Source organism: Elgaria multicarinata, chromosome 11 (assembly GCF_023053635.1).
Source record: "Elgaria multicarinata webbii isolate HBS135686 ecotype San Diego chromosome 11, rElgMul1.1.pri, whole genome shotgun sequence".
Classification (NCBI taxonomy): Eukaryota; Metazoa; Chordata; class Lepidosauria; order Squamata; family Anguidae; genus Elgaria; species Elgaria multicarinata.
Genome location: NC_086181.1, coordinates 26,215,585 through 26,234,382, shown reverse-complemented (window position 1 = coordinate 26,234,382; position 18,798 = coordinate 26,215,585). Strand labels below are relative to the sequence as shown.

At 42.0% G+C, this 18,798-nt stretch overlaps 1 protein-coding gene across 1 annotated transcript; it reads right to left on the bottom strand.

Annotated features, from left to right (window-relative positions):
* Window positions 1-7,158: 7,158 nt before the first annotated feature.
* LOC134405597 (vomeronasal type-2 receptor 26-like) lies at window positions 7,159-18,010 on the bottom strand. The gene is made up of 6 exons (XM_063136837.1): window positions 17,802-18,010; window positions 15,215-15,506; window positions 11,041-11,904; window positions 9,129-9,356; window positions 8,182-8,308; window positions 7,159-8,072 (listed from the first exon to the last, which is right to left on the bottom strand). Exons 1-6 carry the CDS (start codon window positions 18,008-18,010, stop codon window positions 7,159-7,161), a joined length of 2,634 nt encoding a protein of 877 aa, XP_062992907.1.
* Window positions 18,011-18,798: the final 788 nt, after the last annotated feature.

Here is an 18,798-nt window from a genome sequence, read left to right as displayed (position 1 = left end):
TTTACACTTTTAACAGCTCTATTTAAACCTCAGGCTTCCCATCCCTCACGCCAATGGAACCGAGGCAGCATATTTGACCATACGATCCACATATCTGGCCAACATCTCCATGTATAATTCTACCTCTACTCTTGCTTGCAATATCAGGGCCTTCCCGTTCAGAAGCCCAAGGTCATTTCCCCCCAGGTGGATCTCCATACCTGTGGCGGGCTAAACATTCCAGCATAAACTTTATGGAAGAGACCTCTTAAGCCTTGTCAACCAACCCATTGGACGGAGGCATGCAGACTGAGACCCAACTATGTGCCAATAGTTGCTCGCATTGCTCTGTGGCAGGCCCCAAACTTTCAACGTCACCACAGCTTGCCTTGCCTGCCACCCTGCTGGATGGAGGCCAAATGCTGAGCCTTACTGTTTGCCAACAGTTGCTCACGTTGCTCTTTGGCTGGCCCTGATGCCACGCTGTACCCCATGGACAGTGGTCTCCTTTGCCACTCTGTCAAGGACACAATTATGAATGTTAAACATAAAACTGCACAACCTTTGTCTCAGTGAGTGCACATAACCAAGCCCAAGACTGCAATCCAGCTACGGCTAGCTCTTGCTGTCTCCTAATCCTGCTGCAACAGAGGCATCACCAATCGGGATGGGTGTCTCATTAATAGTTTCATGGGCCCAATGTTGGAAGGGGCTTCCTGGCTACCATAAAAAATGTTACAGAATAAAGGGCAGCCTCTTCTTGATAAATAGCAACCCATGTAGGGTCACAACTGCAATGGGCATATACCATCATTAAACTATAATGATTGATATCATGGCACTCCTAGCCAGTTCCATACGTGTAATGTCTGAAGGGGCTGTTTGGCTATTCAAATGGTCCCATATGTGGGCCAACTCCCTCCTTTGGTAAATAGCAACCCATGTTCTTCCCCAGGTAGAAGTAGGGTCAACTTCAAATGGGCATATACTCTCATGGTGAGTGTAACTGTGGCTTTCTAGCCAGGTTCCTAGCCTGATGTTTTACATGGCTTCTTGGCTATTGCATAAATGCTGCTGGTTTGGGGGCAGTCCCTCCCTGTCAGCAACATAATTTCCTTGCATTTGAGCATGAATTTAAGGTCAGAATGCCCCAGACAAATCTCCTCGCTCAAGGTTGCCATTACCATGGTGCCTTGACCCCTCTAGCCAGTACTGTTCAATGGTTAGCTGAGGATCAGAATGAATGAGAGACCTACCCGCCTGCAGACAATCTTGCCTGCCATTTTGGCCTCTCTCAAGCATGGAGTTTGCCATTCTGCCTGCAAACCTCTTATGTCATGGCAAAAAGAAGAATGGGCCAGCCAGCTAGCTCAAATGGTTCAAATGGATAGCTCCCGGTGATGTAGGGTCAACAGGAATTTAAGCAGTTGGTTGACTAGGGTGGGCCTTACGCTTGAAGCTCATCTCTCATCTCTGAAAAAATTGAAGTCCATACCTGTTCACGGGAAGAATGGCCACGTGCAGAGGGCCATGGACTGAATGGGTTCCGACACTCACCTCTCCCATATCTCAAGCGCAGGCAATTGGACATCGGTCTGCATGACCAGGTGTCACCAACTTCATTATCCCAGGGATTAATTGAGGGCTACCAGACTCATGGCCCTGACTGGCCCCATTCCTAAGGTTCTTAGATGACAAAAGTAAACTACATGAATAGTGGCTAGCTGTCAGGCCAAAATGAATATAGGCAAATACCAATTCGTATCAAAGCCCGGCTTCTTTCCCAGGCTAAACCTAAATGTGCACACAGTGATGAAAAGGAGTGGCCCAATCCTAGTATCATATAATATCCACTAAATTCCTATAAATCATATACATTCCTGCATTGAGCAGGGGAGTTGGACTCGATGGCCTTATATGCTCCTTCCAACTCTACTATTCTATGATAAAGGCATGACCAGTGCTAATACCCACCGAAGATTAAGTCTGCCCACCTGCGCATTCTTAGGGTCTAAACTCATGGGAATACTTTAAGATGTGTAGGGGGGCGGGCGGTAAAGAATGGACCTAAACAGGGCTGGCCTTTATGAACCTAACTTAATTCTGGTCCTGGTACACCCTGCAAGGAAAACTGGGTCCCTGGTAGGAGTCCACCCAGGTAGGGGACCAGTTGGGCATCATGAACTGAAACCATACTCAGGCCCCTTCGTGTCTCACTTGCATTTAGCAAGCCATCTTGTGTCTAAAGGCCCCATCCCTATCAGCCACAACGTTAATAGTGTGGGCCCCTGGTCAGCTGATGAAACAGTGCTGAAGGGTGTCAACAGCAGATCACCTCCGTTGGGTGCTGCCATATTGGTTCTACTTATGAGGTCTCTGCTTTACTGGGTTTGAGAACCAACAGACCAGAGCAATACAGCCACCTGACATAGGGCAATTGGTATATTCGAGCTGAAATGATTCATGACACCTGGAAGAAGTACTTGATGAGCTGAAAATGAAATCCACAGATTATGCTGGCCCATCTCCTTGTCCTTCCAAGTCAGGCATACTTCCCTGCTAGTGTGGTGTGCAGGTGAAGGAAATCCTCTTGCTTTCTCAATCCCACAACTTCCCCACGTAGGGCATAAATAAGAGTATTAAAAGGCCTCTTTAGAAGGAGGGCATAGCCCTCCTTCTCTTCTTCCTGCCATCCTGGAGGATTAAAGAACCACCAGCACTTGTGCCCACCATTTCAACATTATTAAAAATGGTAGGTTAATACAAACCATTATGCCTAGTCAGCTGAATATAACTGGCATGGTTACAGCACACTTTCTTCCATCTAGAAACTCAGTGTGTTTACTTAGAGTCAATAGGTGGTCCTGGTCTTAGGCAATATTATAAAAAGTCCAGGTAGCTTAAATGATACTCCCCATCTCCACTTTATCCTTGCATCAACCCTCTTCGATAAGATAGGTGAAGAGCCAGTGACTGGCCTAAAGCTAGGCAGTGACTACATTCATGTCTATGTGGATACAAACCGATATCTTCTAAGTCCCCATTTAAATGTTCTAACCACTACACCACACTGCTTCTCCTTTATTATTGGGAAGCAGCCTAGTACCCGGTCAGACCAATGGTCTACCCCACCCTTCAAGATAACCCTGAAGGCAGAAATTCATCAAGGCCTCAGACCACCCAGAGGAACAATCTGGACATTCTAACCACTACATGAGACTATCATTTATTTACTATTGTGAGGCTGCCTATATTGAGTCAAATCGATGGTCTAACTGGCCCTTCATAGTTAACACTGAAAGGCAGCAATTCATCAAGTCCTTAATCTGAACATTCTAACCACTACACCACACTGCCTGCCATTTATTTATTATTGGGAGGCAGGCTTATCCTGAGTCAGACCAATGGTCCACCCAGTGCATTTATATCAAAAGGCATGATATAAATGCAACAAATAAATGAATAAATAAGAAATAAATAAGAAATATACAAAACCAGTATGAATTTGAAAGGTGTTTTTTTCTCAATTTATCGGGGATAGAAAAATCATTTCAGCCCTATCCTGATAAATCATCATCAGCAATACCCCTGAGTTCCTAGAATATTACATCATAATCCTGCACTGGCCTGCTTCTCTGATGCTCCTCACCTGGAATGCTTTATTTATTTATTTATTTATTTATTTATTTTATTTGTTGCACTTATATACCGCTCCCATAGCCAGGGCTCTCTGGGTGAATTTCTTTACAGAAATTCTAAAATTAAGATAAAATGAGTATACAAAATTTAAAATTCTAAAACACAGAACATACACACATAAAGCATTAAAAACCATTAAAAAAAAAACCTAAACATTTTAGTGATTAAGATGTGCCACCATATGCCTGGGCAAAGAGGAAAGTCTTAACCTGGTGCAGGAAAGATAGCAGCGTTGGTGCCAGGCGAGCCTCGTCAGGGAGATCATTCCATAGTCTGGGGGCGACCACCGAAAAGGCCCTGTCCCTCGTTGCCACACTCTGAGCCTCTCTTGGAGTAGGCACCCGGAGGAGGACCTTAGATATTGAACGTAGTGACCGGGTATATTCACGTCGGGAGAGGCGTTCCATCAGGTATTGTGGTCCCAAGCCGTGTAAGGCTTTATATGCTTACATTGCTACTAAATATCAACATGCACACATTTCATGCAAATGCTTGTCCTCTTTTAAACTGTTTTTTTTTGGGGGGGGGGGTGATGCATGCCTTTTCTTTTTCCTGGTGATCTGCAAATTGCCACCCTACTCAAAAGGGGAATATGACTCAGACCTGGAGTTCTATTGCAACTAAGCTTTAACTAAGGGACTAGTGGAAGACGGTGGGAAATTGTAGAGTTTTATCAACAATTCATTTTATCTAAATTTACATGCTGTAAGTCTTGTATGGAAAAGCCACTTTTCATTTTGCTTTTCATTAAATCATTGCATTGTTTCTCCCAGAGATGTAATAAGACTTATATTTTCTCTGATAAAGTATTAATTTGCTCAGGATGGAAGACTGATGGGAAAGATTGATGAGGATCTCGCTACCTTATGAAATCATTGTCATACATACCAGCCTTCTTCAACCCAGTAAATGTATTGGATTATCCATCAACCAGAAAATTAGCTCTCATTGATATCTGTGGGTCTTTTCTAATAGGTCTATGCATCGCGTCGGATCTGAATCCTGAATCTGAGGTGAATCAGGGTGATTCAGATGGCTTTGAAACAGATCCGAAAAGAAACAAAACAGGTCCGAATCAGTCTGCAGTGTATCAACATGATCCAAATCAATTCAGATTGATTTGGACCTTTTCCAAGCACAGATAGACATGTAAATCAAGACTGAGATAGGGGTTCAATAGGGCTTCATCCCTGCCAAGTTTGAAGCACATTGGTTCATGCTCTGAGTTTTAGGAATTTTAAAATTGCTTACATTGAATCACATTTGTCATTTCGGTGTCCATTCTGTCATTTGGGAGAGAGTCTTTTGGAGCTCCTAACAATCCTGTTTTGTTTTAACCACCCTAAATAATTTGGTGTCATCTGTTCACATGAGCTTCAACCTCACATGTCCACCTGTTCCTACATCCCTGTCACCTTATGAGCATTACAGTCCGAGTGCCCATCTGCCCCCAGTCAACCTCTGTAGTGTCCATAGATCAACCATTACTACTGGGTGTCATTCTGTCCAATCTAGATGAAAGCACTTAGGGAAAGTAGAGGGTCAGTATGTAACTACTTTGTTTTCTTAGAATCCAGAGCTTTAGGATTGAGGCTGCAAGACCAAGGGAAGGTCAAGGTGCAGGTGTGCAGGGGCTACATTATAAGTGAGTCTTTGGGGACTCTAGAACATGTTACTGAAGTGAAGGCTGAATGCTTTGAGTTACAATTCATAAGCTTTTTGGTGCATGAGAATATTTGTAAGTACCTGAATTCTTTTCTGAGACAGAAAAGTATTTTTATCATACAGTTTTTTAGTCATAGATAGGATAGTCTCCCCTGATTCCATTGTCTTGAAAAGAATAGGGATTATGCTTTGAAATTAGAAGGTGATGTGCTTGTGATTAATATGATCCCTCCCCACCCAGTGGCAGGAGCTAATTCTAGGGAAGTCATTTTAAGTATTTCTGATTTTCTTTTCTATTTCAAAATGCAAATTTAAAGGTTTCAAAAAGAACTGCTGAAAGGCAAACTAAGGGGGAAATGGTGTGTTTACGTACATTATTGGTTCCATTTCGGCATGTTTTGATTAAGTTTTCCATTTTTTATCTTGGGAGAATTAGAAGACCTAGTTATTTGTTTGTTTATTTATTAAAACATTTGTATTCTGCCCTTTATCACAGGGATCTCAGGGCAGCGTACAGGTAAAATCATACAAACAATATAAAACAATAAATATACACAGGTAAAAACAAATTAAACAATTAATAAGTTAAAACCAGAATAGAATTTAAAAAAAGTAAAACCAATTAAAATGATTAAAACTATGTGCAGGCTTGGTGAATTTAGCCATTAAAGGCTTTGTTAAAAAGCCATGTCTTAACTGGGTGCTGAAATGAAACCAGTGCTAGTGGCAGTTAGCCTCCAAGGGGATGGCATTACTCAGCTGGGGTGCCACAACAGAGAAAACCCTCTCCTACATCCCACCATAGCGTATGTCTCATGTTGGTGGGACACAGAGAAAGGCCCCTCCAACAGATCTCAAGTCCCGGGCAGGCATAGATAGGGAAAGATGCTCCCTTAAGTATTGAGGTCCCAAGCTATTGCGAAGCTTTATATAGGGCACATACTTATAGGGAAACTCTTAACATATATCCTGCTATTTATAAGCACTTACATGTAGAGATTACAAAATATAGCAAAGGACACAGACACTTAGATCTCTATCACACCAGCGATTTATCAGACATTCACCATGCCTGGTATGTGTTTTTGCAGCATGGTACTCATATAACGTCATCTCTGTCCTGCACTCACTTCCCCTCTTCCCTTCCATTTATCATTTCATTTTGGAGTGGGAAAGTCTGGGGTTTTTTCCCACCCTGTGAAATAAATGAACTCCTACTTCCCATGTATTGCTCTCCTTGCACTCTATGAGACCATCCCGTTCTTCATTGTCTGGGTGTGTGTCTAAGAACAGTCTCGCTGGTAAAAGAAGAGAGTGGGGTCATTATCCACTCAACTGTGAAGGGGGAGGGACAGAGGTCCCATTTAACTCTCTGTTGTTATTGCTGAGTAGGCATGACCAGGGTACCTGACTTGCAGTGCATGCTTCCTCCAACCCCCTGTAAACGTTTTCCAAGCCAAGTGGCAGCAACAGCCCTCCTGCTTCCTACAAATGACCTCCCTTCCTTTTCTCCCCAGAGTTTATTTAATATGATCTTAGGAAAAGTATATTTTGTTGTTCTACCATAATTCTGCTGTTTCAGGCTGTTGTACTATTGTATTTGCGCAACAATAAAAAATAAAAAAATAATACCAGGGGAAAGGTGAATGTTGAGGGTGAGACGGGAGATTTCCTCAGCATAGTAATGCTCCAGAAGAAAAGATACATGAGCTGAAATAGCACAACAACCCAAAGACATGAAAGTGCCCAGAATTTGACAAGCTAAGGAAATGGAAGGGGAAACCGTGGATAAAAACTGGATTAAAAAAGTCGTTCTTACGTACTTCTTCCATCTTTTCTTTTTATTAGCTGTTCCCTCTTGTTCAGTTGAGGTCTCAACACTATAATGAAACATTTTGGAGAAAAGATACAAACTAACAACCCAGCACTTGAGGCTAAGATAGAAAAGATCTCCACGGCTACCATATATTTTCCCTTGGAGCTCAGATAGGATGGAACAAAGGATAACCACACACTGCAGAAGACCAACATGCTGAAAGTGATAAACTTGGCTTCATTGAAACTGTCAGGGAGCTTCCTTGCATGGAAAGCCACAGTGAAACTCAACATTGCCAGGAAACCCATGTAGCCCAGAACACAACAAAACAGAGTCACGGACTGTTCGTTACACTGTAGTACAATTTCTTTGGCCACTGAGTGCATGTCCAAATCAGGGAAAGGTGGAGAGGTTGCCAACCATAAAGTAGAGATACTTGCTTGGATGAGGGAACAGAAAAGTACCATGGAGATGGCCAGTCTTTTCCCCACCCACTTCCTCATCTTGGATCCTGGTGTGGTGGCCATAAAAGCCAGAACCACCGTGATGGTTTTTGCCAGCACACAAGAAACAGCCACTGAGAAGATGAGGCCAAACATCATTTGACGGAGGAGACAGGTCACCTTCTGAGGACGGCCAATAAACAGCAATGCACAAAGAAAGGAGAGAAGGAGGGAGATGAGGAGAGTGTAGGTGAGGTCCCGGTTGTGGGCTTTGACAATGGGAGTGTTGTGGTGCTTCAGAAAGGTTCCCAGCACCAGAGCTGTAGTCAAAGAAAAGGAGACTGCAAAAGAGGCTAAACTAAATCCTAAAGGTTCTTCGTAAGACAAGAAAGTTACCGTCTTGCGAATGCAAGCATCCTGTTTTTCGTTTGGATAGTTTTCCTCAGTGCATTTATGGCAGTCATTCATGTCTGAAAAAGAATATTGAAATAATCCTCTGCTGTATGGATTATTTTATACGTTTGTCTGGATTACAGCTATTCTGTTCTTATAACTCAGTTCAATTTATGTATTTCTTACCCTCCTGGTTTGAAATCTTCCCTTCTGGACACGGGATGCAATCATAGCAGCAAAATGGCTCCCCCTCCTTCATTTTTTTGTGAGAACCAGGTTGGCAACTCTCAGTACACTGAGAAAGAGGCTGAGACTTTTTGAAAAATGAGAAAGAAACAATATATTGAAGGAATAAGGAGCTTGGGATGTGTATATTTTCTAGCAATCATCTTTGAAACTAAATTTTCCCTATGGACAATTTCTACTTTTAAAAAGAAGCAGTACAGTACATTTGATCATGTGTACAAAACTAACATATACAGTATCCTTTTATCTGGTAACTCTTAGATAAGGGTTTTCCAAGACATGCCATTGATTTGTCCAGAGCTACGGTGAATACAACCGAGGCCTCAACTACACCAAGCAGGATATTAAAGTATGAAAGTGGTATGTAAAAGGCAGGAGCCACACTACTGCCTAATAGTGGTATTGAAGTGCACTGACAACTGTTGGGACCCATTGACACATACCATATCCCACTTTCATGCTGCTATATCCTGATTTGTGCGGCTCCTGCCTTTTCTATACTTCTTTCATACTGCAATAACCTGCTTGGTGTAGATGAGGCCCATGAGACAGTCTCTGTTTGAGTCCTGTGCTAAAAATAGGTGCAACAAATTGTTTTGGTCTCTAGAATTTAATCATCTTTCTCATTATTTACCAGCACTGGTGGTTGGTCCAGTATGTACCACACTGCAATCGCTTTCCACTCTTGGATTTCGGAAAACCTCTAATTTCTGTGCAAAACTTGTTCAAAACATTAGAAATCATCTCATTAAAAATTCTTCCAGCAATTCTTTGGTAAACAAAGTTATTGGGAGAGCAGAACTGTGTCTTTCCTTCGCAAGTGTTAATTATTGTACAATAAAATTATAGCAGAGTCTCTTTCCAAACAGCTGATCATTGGAGCCTACCTGATTAAACCAGCCATTCCATGTTATGGCCTCCTCATCAATGACAAATGCTTGACCCAGCGGAGCCTCGGGATCCATCTTCCCCACTATCACCCTATGGAATGAATGGTTGGAAAAGATAATCCAGTTGATCACATCCAATCCAGCAACTAGCTCCCCCTTCTGGTTGATGGAAACTTTGTCTCCTGCACTGTTGTTAAATGACACCCATTTTAGAAATGCTTGGAGCTAGAGTTAAAAAGAAAATGCAGTGTTTAGAAAAGACAGTATTTAGGTATTTTAGGCCAAAAAAGACATAACTTGAAATCAGTATCTAGCATCCACATAATTTCCTTGCTTTCATGTAGGAGCTACAATATGGATCTTAACAATCCTCTACCCTCATGCTATGGTTCTGATCCAGATCAGTCCTCCTGCACCTTCGATAGAGCAGAAATTGGGGCAGGGGACGTGTAGCTGCTAGATATGTATTTGAAATAATGTCTATTTTGACAGTCATACTAAAGTCAAATGTCACCAGAAGTTTGAGGTTCTGGCTGACTTATTTTTCACCTGACTGAAAGCCATGGCTACCTCTAAGATTATTGGCACACTGGCCAAGGAGTGCCTTTGGTGGCCAATCACCCCATTAGTCTGTTTTTCAGGGCCATGGAGAGATTTTATGGGGTCTGGTGCATGTGTGAGATCCATTGAGAATGACAGTACACAAAACCTTGATCTCAGCTATTGTGTTTCAGTTGCAGTCTAACTCCAATTGAAGCAAACAGTTCATAAAGCCATATTCTGCAATGCAGTAGAATTCCCACAGGTTTAACTGATAATATTTTTGTTTTGTTTCTATTGGTTACCATCCTTTATTTTAGAATAATCATTATTTTTCTATTCAAGAAGAATAAAGAACAATAATACATAAAAAGTATCCAGCTGACCTCCTACACCTTTGCTATCATGTAGTACTTATAGTGTTTATTGTATTTGAAGTTCTAAGTGCTTGGTGACCTTTAGTGATGGTACAGGCATCCAGTTGAGGTTTGAAGCTCAGCCATGTCTGTAATATTACATTAATGTCCCCTTTATGAAAAAGGCTGATCCACAATTTTAATGCAAAATGGCAGCTCACTAAGGGAGTAGGCAACTGCATGCCACTTGCTAGATGTCCCTGTACCACCCAGCACCTCAACATACATGGCAAGAAGGATTGGGCAGCTAGCATTGTTCCAGTTAGCAGCACAGATGGAGGCGAGTTTTTTATCTGAAGTTACGTTGCCTCAAAGTAAAACTGTGTTCTTCTGATTTTTACATAGCACAAGTGACTTCAAAGTTGAAATTTAAAAAGAAGCATGCTTTAAAAGCTAATTGAAGGAATATTGTTTTTATAATTAGTTCCCAAAGACCCTGTAGAATCTTGAAAGAGAGGCTGAAGACACTTGTTTTTTGCCACCATACCACACTGAAGACAGAAGAGGAGGAGGAGGAGGAGGAGGAGGAGGAGGAGGAGGAGGAGAAGAAGAAGAAGAAGAAGAAGAAGAAGAAGAAGAAGAAGAAGAAGAAGAAGAAGAAGAGGAAGAAGAAGACGACGACGACACTTAGCTCAGTTCCCCACCCCCATTAGCTTGGCACCACGCAGCTTGACCAACCTTAAGGCAAGCCTTGGAGAATGCTTCTGGGGAACTGTTCACACTATATGACTCAGAGATTGCATGAGGGGATGCTACGTGAATTATTAAAATTATAAGCTACACTAGTCATATAACATACATTCCCAAATGCCTAATGACTGACTGAAATAAGGACTATTCTATTATTTCTAGTTGGGGCCAGAGAAGGAAGATGAAAATATCAGGAAGACTTTGGGGGAAGAATAAAACACATTATACAGTGCCCTGTTATATGAGAAATTTGAGCCCATTACCTGCCCAAATCGTAGATTCTGAAATTTGAGTTCCAGTCCATCCGTCTTTGCACCATGTTTGGCTCTGGAAGAGGACATGGCATGATTTAGGGCATGGGCCACCACATAGACAGCATTGTAGATGCTGTGGCTGTGTCCAAGTGTGCTCATTTCAAAGAATGATCCAGGAAGGCTCTCCAGCTTCTCCTGCCCTGTGCAAATGTCCCCATTCACTTTCCCCACAACACTATCCCGGAACACGCAGCCAAAGGCCTGTCGCCAGAAATCCCTGATAAAACCATCTTCTCTAGAACTAGAAGGGTTTCTGCTCTCAAGAAACTGCTGAAATCCTGGTAGGTCACTGGAGTGGATTCTGAAGGATATAGCGCCATTGAATATTCCTGTATCAAAATTCCTTTGTAGGACAAGTGAAGTGAACTCCATCTGAGCTGTTACTATCCATACTTTCCCTCTTACTTCCTTCACCATGACCTCTTGTTCTGATAGATATGGAAAGAAGAGAAAAAATGCCATGGAATAAGATTCTCCATGGACTACTGCTATATTGGCTTTGCTGCCCATTATTTTATCATGTATTTTTGCCCCCTGTAAAAATGCGTCACTAATTTTACTGTCAAAACTTAACTTGGGGCTTCTTTGTATGAAGGCAAAACAGACACCCTTCTTAGAAAACAATGGAATGACCACTTGCAGAAATCTTTCTCCATTATCGTTATCCACAGCACCAATTCCAATCCACGTCCACCTGAAATGGAGAAGCAAGGAGAGAATCCCCTCATATTGAATGGCTTCCTGAGGAGCCAGCTGGTAAAAGGGAAGTCCTGGAGTTTTAGTGTTCATCACTGGAGCAGGGCCATAGATGAGCTAAGGAGAGATTTGAGGTAGAGAGAAAGGAAATCATGTCACCATTTTTAGAGTAATTTCATTTTTATTTATTTTTAATATACATACATTTTATGGGCATCTGGCTGGGAATGGAATGCATGGTTACATAACAGTCTGATCTAAGAGTTCAAGGATAAAGGCTTCAATGGAAGGTTGCTACCTCATGACAGAAGATCTTTCCCAGGACCATCGGGCTGGGGGGGCGGAGGGGGCATCGGACATGGCGAGCGGGGGGGTGGACATGGTGAGTGAGGGGTGGACATGGTGAGCGAGGAGGTGGACATGGTGGGTGAGGGGGGCGACCAGGGGGGCGAGCGGGGGGGCATCAGACATTGGGGGAAATCAGGGACAGGGGGGAGCGGGAAACCCTTTTTTTAAAAAAAATGCCTACCTTTTCGTTGGTGCGCTCCTGCGCACATGGCCCCTTTAACTTTTTTTAAAAAATGGCCAACACGACCGGACTTTCCTTTCCCTGTTGCATCTGACATCTAGCTAGGGGCGACGGCCCATGCTAGCTGCAGCGCAGCCTCGCCCCGACTCCCCACCGGATTATCAGGTAGGTCTAGCAAGGCCCTAAGTCATACTTCAGAGTTAAACCTATTGATTTCAGTGGAACATAAAGAAATCTCGATTGGCTTATGTCTCGTTTATTTCAATGGATCTACCAATCCATTGATGAGTAAAACAGAAATAAAGAGCTCCATCACACCTGCACGTTTGCCCTGATTTACCCTGGAATTAGCCACCCTCGTTTCCATAGCATGGGAAAGCCTGATCAACTTACACCTTTGCACTTTTACGTTTCATTCGCCTTTACACCTCTCCTCTCATGCAGACCAGCATATTGCTGTTCTTCCATTGAGATGCACATTCCCCTCCAGATCTCCTTTCTGCCTCCCCCTACAGTTCATTGGTTGGTGGTAGTTGGACACTGCACCCTCCCTCCATACATGGTTATTCCCTGTTGCCTAGGCAATGCCCATTCCCCTCACCCTGCCTGAGGGCTTTGGAGCATGAACATAGTAAATTCAGATGGAGGCTTACCTTTGAGTAAACCCCATTGAACATAGAGAGACTTACTTCTAATTAAACAGAAATAAGACCTCAGAAGTAAGCATGGGGTTGCAGAGCACTTCTTTCCAGTTTGCTGTTTCAAGACTTTAAAAAAGCAGCTGCTGAGTGACCACACTATTAAAAGTCAGTTCTATATGTGTTTACTCAGAAGTAAGTCTCTATTCAATGGGGTTTACTCAAAGGTAAACATGGATTAGTATAAGTGGTATGTAAATGCAGTTGAAATCAATGGGATTTACTTTTGAATAAGAGGGCAACGAGGGTCTCTCCTTGATCATCCCAGAGTGCAGGACACGGAATAACGGGCTGAAGTTACAGGAAGCCAGATTCCAGCTGGACATCAGGAAAAAACTTCCTGACTGTATGACAATGGAACAAATTATCTAGGGAGGTCATGGGCTCTCACACCCTACAGCCATTCAAGAGGCAGCTGGACAGCCATCTGTCAGGTATGCTTTAAGGTGGATTCCTGCATTGAGCAAGGTGTTGGACTCAATGGACTTATAGGCCCCTTCCAACTCTACTGTTCTATGATTCTATGGGAGATAGCACTACAAACAGCATCATTTCCCACATCCCCACAGGCTGCAATTGCATGGAGGGAAGCTTCCATTAGCTCCAGTGCTTTAGTGTGTGTGCAGGGGGAGGGGGTCCTGGTTTTTGTGTTGTGGAATTGGAGATTGCAGAGTGTGTAGCACGCACGATAACTGGCTCACTAAGCTGCTGGTTTGTGAGACCCAGGCCATAGCTAGACCTAAGGTTTATCCCTGGATCGTCCAGGGGTCAAATCTGTTCATCTAGGGGACACACAGGGGATCCAGTGCTCAGGCAGGGGTGAACCCTGGATGATCCCAGGATAAACGTTAGGACTAGCTGTGGCCTTACTGAGGAAAAATCAATACTCACAGACATTCAGTAAAAGTATTTTACTGAGCAAACTTTCATTACATATTTGGGGCCCTTCCACAAGTCGTTCTCAGAGCGCATGTATTCGACCCCAGTGCACCCTGAGAAGGAGCGTGTAACTTGCCTGTAAAAGAAACGACAAAGAGACGCCGACGCCGACGCCCAGCTTCCTGCTCCTCCGCCCGGGACGGAGAGCTGTTTTTGAAGAAGGCGGGGGAGAGAGCTTCTTCCGCTCTCTTCCACGAGAAAAAGAGAGAGAGAAGGCAGGGCAAGAAGGGGAGCATTGGACGAGGGTGGGGGGGAGTTGGCAGCGGCGCCCCGGGGCAGCGCAGTAGGGTTGACCACGCGGGATAACCGTGGGGGGGCATGGCGAGGTGAGCCCAGGCAAAAGGCTCTTTGTGAGGTGAGCGCTGCTCGTGTCCCACGGCTGCCTGTAGCAATCTCTCTCCCTGCCTCCCTCCCCTCTCTCTCTCCACCCACCCCCCCTGCTTCCCCAAGCGTTGAGGGAGAGATGACACATTAAATGCATTTTCCTTTTTGGTTCAATTAGCCAATTGTCTCTGCTTCAAGTCTTGCACGTAGACCATTTCTGCCAGGTTCTGGTTTGAACACCTGCTACTGTCCAGAAAAAAAAAGCTGCCAAGGACGTTTAACTCTTTAAAGTCATTTCCATCCTCTGTGGAGAAAATTCACCCGAACATTTTGTTCCTACCAGAATAGCAATGGAACTAGACATACACAGTTATCTATGCAAATGCAATGAGTAGTATCCTACAGTACCCATGTACCAATAGAATGGACCTCTAAAGTGAAAAGATGTAGCAATTCCTGAAACAATCAGAAATAAGCAACAGAGCTTGTTACTGGAATGGACAGGACAGGGTTTCTGTGCTATTTCAGCATCTGCTAGTTCTTGTTGTACTAACAGTTGTGCTGTTTCTTTTGCATTTCACTGATGCAAGAGAAACAGCAGAAGTACAGAAGAAGTATACGGTATGGCTCATTGGGAGCTATATCTGAAAGAAAATGCATTAAGAAGTAGAATGTTTAAAATACTGAATGGCTTAAATGAGGCTTGTGAAACTGAAGCAATGTTCTGTTATTACAGCTCCATGGCTATCCAATGAACAAAGTACTTTAACAGTAACAATAATATTTAATTAATGACTGAACCACTTTTTTTTCTTAGCCAGCATGTGACATTCATAAAGAATGCACCCATTTCTGCCTCCAAACAATAAAACGGAACTGGAAAGGAAAGGGAAGAGTGAGTGTTGTGGCAGATTCACATGCTCCCCAAATAACCTACCTGTGGAGTCTTATAGGTATCCAAGATGTTTGCCACATATAGGGAGATTTCAGAATCCAGTCCCCCAATAACTGCTGTTAATATATTCTGGATGTCACATACATAGTTAGGTACAACGTTTTCCAATGTAGTCAACAGCAGCATTGTAGCATGATAGGTCTTCCTTGCATTGTCATAACTATCATAGATGTGGAAGCCCAAGGTGACATTGGGTAAGATCTGAGAGTTTTCATTGATTTCTTTTACTGCAAATGCCAAGGCCAGGATGTGCTGGTAATGCTTAGGAAATACCCTACAATAAAAGTTGCATTCTGTAACAACAGGATATTCCATCCATCCATTAATTATTGCCACTGTATTCCACATCCTTGTCCTCAGTAGTCAAGACATCACTTAAATAATAACCTCTTATGCCAAGAACAAAATCAAACTATATCAGTGCTCATAATAATAATAATAATAATAATAATAATAATAATAATAATAATAATATTTCTTGCCTCTCCACTTTGATCGAGGTGGGGAACAACAATAAATGATAAAATACATAATACTCAATTAAAACATAATATACATTGTTGAAAACATCCTAAAAAAACATCCTAAAAACATTTTTTTAAAAATCTTAAAATACCACTGGATATGCCTGCCGGAAGAGATCAGTTTTTATAGCTTTCTTGAATGTTAGTAGACTATTAAGTTGATGAGCCTCCTCCGGCAGCCAATTCCACAGTATGGGAGCAGCAGAAGAGAAGGTCCTCTGGGCAACAGTTGTTAATCTAGTTTTTGCTAGCTGATAAGGACTACTACTGTCCTTATCATTTCCAGGGAAGGTACCTTTTAAGAGAAGGATTAGTACTGTAAGGCAACATAATTTGAACATGCTCTTTAACAGCTACAGAGATATACTTGGTTACATCCAGATGTAGTCATACTTGGAGTAGACCTATTGAAATCAATGGGACAGGTTAGGCATGATTTATATTAAATGTTCTTTAGCATGATTGATTTCAATTGTCTCCCCATTGTATATCTATAACTAGATCCAACTACCTAGCTCCAGTGTCAGTCATATCGTACAACAGTATGTTGACCTTTATCATATGTTATCTTCCAAAGGCAGTTGATGTTGAAATTGAACCGAATAAGAAGGAACAATAGTTTGAATCCTGGTTTTGTCATACTTAGATTAGAACCATTTAAATCAGTGCAACTGAAATTAGATATGACTAATTTAAGTTCCATTTCTTTCAGTGGTTCTGCTTTGAGTATATGTAAATGCAGATTAAATGCAATGAGTTTTCATAGCAAGAATGCTGAATGTGGTGGTGACAGCATTCATACAGTTTAGTGTGTGTGATTGTGTGTGCATGCATGTTTTTCTGGGGATCACTTGACAATGATAAGGTGGGGCCTAAATTCTTTAGCTCACCAAATAAGATTGTTGAGAAGATTCAAAGAAGATAAAGTTCTAAATACAAATGAAAGGGCATGAAAAAAGTGAGCTTCTTTTCTTCAAAATTCTCTTAATGGTATATTGCAGTCAAGAGATGCCGTACCAAATGATATTTACGGTATTGTTATCTATCAACAAATATTTAAAATAAAATTGGCCAGTTTGGCAATGTAGCCAATAACAGTTTGCTGCCAACCTCCATTATCAATTTTATCAAAAGAGTTCATGTTGTATAGACTCAATGTCCTGATTGTTACAAGGATGTGCACTCTGAGGGCTCATCTACACCAAGCAGGATATTCCACTATGAAAGTGGTATGAAAGTGGTATATAAAAGGCAGGAGCCACACTATTGCTGTATAGTGGTATTGAAGTGTACTGACAACTGTTGGGACCCTTGACACATACCCTATACCGCTTTCATACCACATTTGTAGTGCTATATCTTGCTTGGTGTAGATGTGTCATGGGCCCCAAAAGTGTCAGTGCACTTCAGTACCACTATAAAGCAGTAGTGTAGCTCCTGCAGTGCACTTCAATACCGCAATAAAGCAGTAGTGTGGCTCCTGCCTTTTATATACTGCTTTCATACCACTTTCATAGTGGAATATCCTGCTTGATGTAGATGGGCCGTGAGACAAAGAAACACCACTCTATCTTGCCAAAGTATTGAGAAGGTGGCACATGAAATCAGGCTGTGCAATATTGAACAAACTACAAGTTTCTAACTGAAAACCATTTTAATTCAGAATACCCAAGGAACTAGATTTACACATTGCACAGGCCTTAGGAGAAGGTCTTCAAAAGAAATATCACAGGGGTTCTTTTCTATTGTGGGATGTGCAAACGAGCTCCCAAAACTGTAACTTAGGCACCATTAAAAACTGAAGACAATCCCTTAATCCATATAGGCAATCCTTAATCCATGTATAAGAGAACCAAAAATTTATCCGAGAATTCAAATCTTTAATAGCTGCTCGAACAATGTACACCTGTATTATATATGTAGATGTAATTATGTTTCCTTCAGCCTAATCCAGAAAGCCCCTATTCTAAAGCTTTATGACTATTTTATCCTCTGATCAGTCTGATGGCACCATAAATGGAAATAAAATGAACAACTTTCCTTACATTAGTTCCTCTGACAATGCTTGATAGGGTTCTTCAGTGAAGCTAATTGAACTGGAGACGAGGAGACCATAAGTAGCAATGCCACCAATGATGAGGTCTCCTGACTGATGATACTTGTGAAGCGGAGGATCAGGATTTCTGACCCTACAGCTGTCAATGTGAGCTTTGCATCCTATGCAAGCACGCAGTACCAGCAGCAATTCTATCATGGTATAGCAGTAGTACTACAGTTTGGTTGATTGCATTGACCATCAGTCATTCACAAAATAGTTCCTTATCCATATCCAAGATCCATTCCCTACCTCTAAATGTTACTAGTGATATTTATGGCATCATTTGGTATTAGTTTTGCAAGTGACTATTGAAACTCTACAGGGGATTTGAGCTGCAGCAGAATTAATCACTATCCTTTTGATATCTCAAGAGGAGGTTAATTACAAAATAACTACTGTTGAAATCTTGTTCATCACATCTGAACAATATACCCACCCTACGCCCAGAATAGAAACCGAGGGACCATATAACTTGGGGTTGGGAGGGCTCCCAAAAATTATTTTTCACTTATGAAATTGTTAACAGAAATAACAGAGACTGGTTTGGAATCAGAGACAAAATGCACATGTTTGATGATAGGACTGACCATCTTGAGAAGATGACCCTGATCAATTTAGTCTGCAATCCAGTACACACTTACCTGTGAGTAAGACCCATTAATTCCAGTAGGACTTATTTCAGGGTAGACATCCAAAGGACTGTATTGTTAATGTGTGGGGTGAAAAAGAAAATCTTACTGTGCAGTCCTATGCATGTTTACTGAGAAGTAAGATCTATTGTTTTTAATGATAATTTTTACAGAGAAAGTGTCTTTCTGATTGCAGCATTAGATAACACAGAGAAAAATCCCTCTAAATGAGCTGGAAGCTAGACAACAATGAGCTAGTCTTACAATATTTCAACATGTAGTGTAGAAGAAAATTCAGGAAATAGAACATGTGTC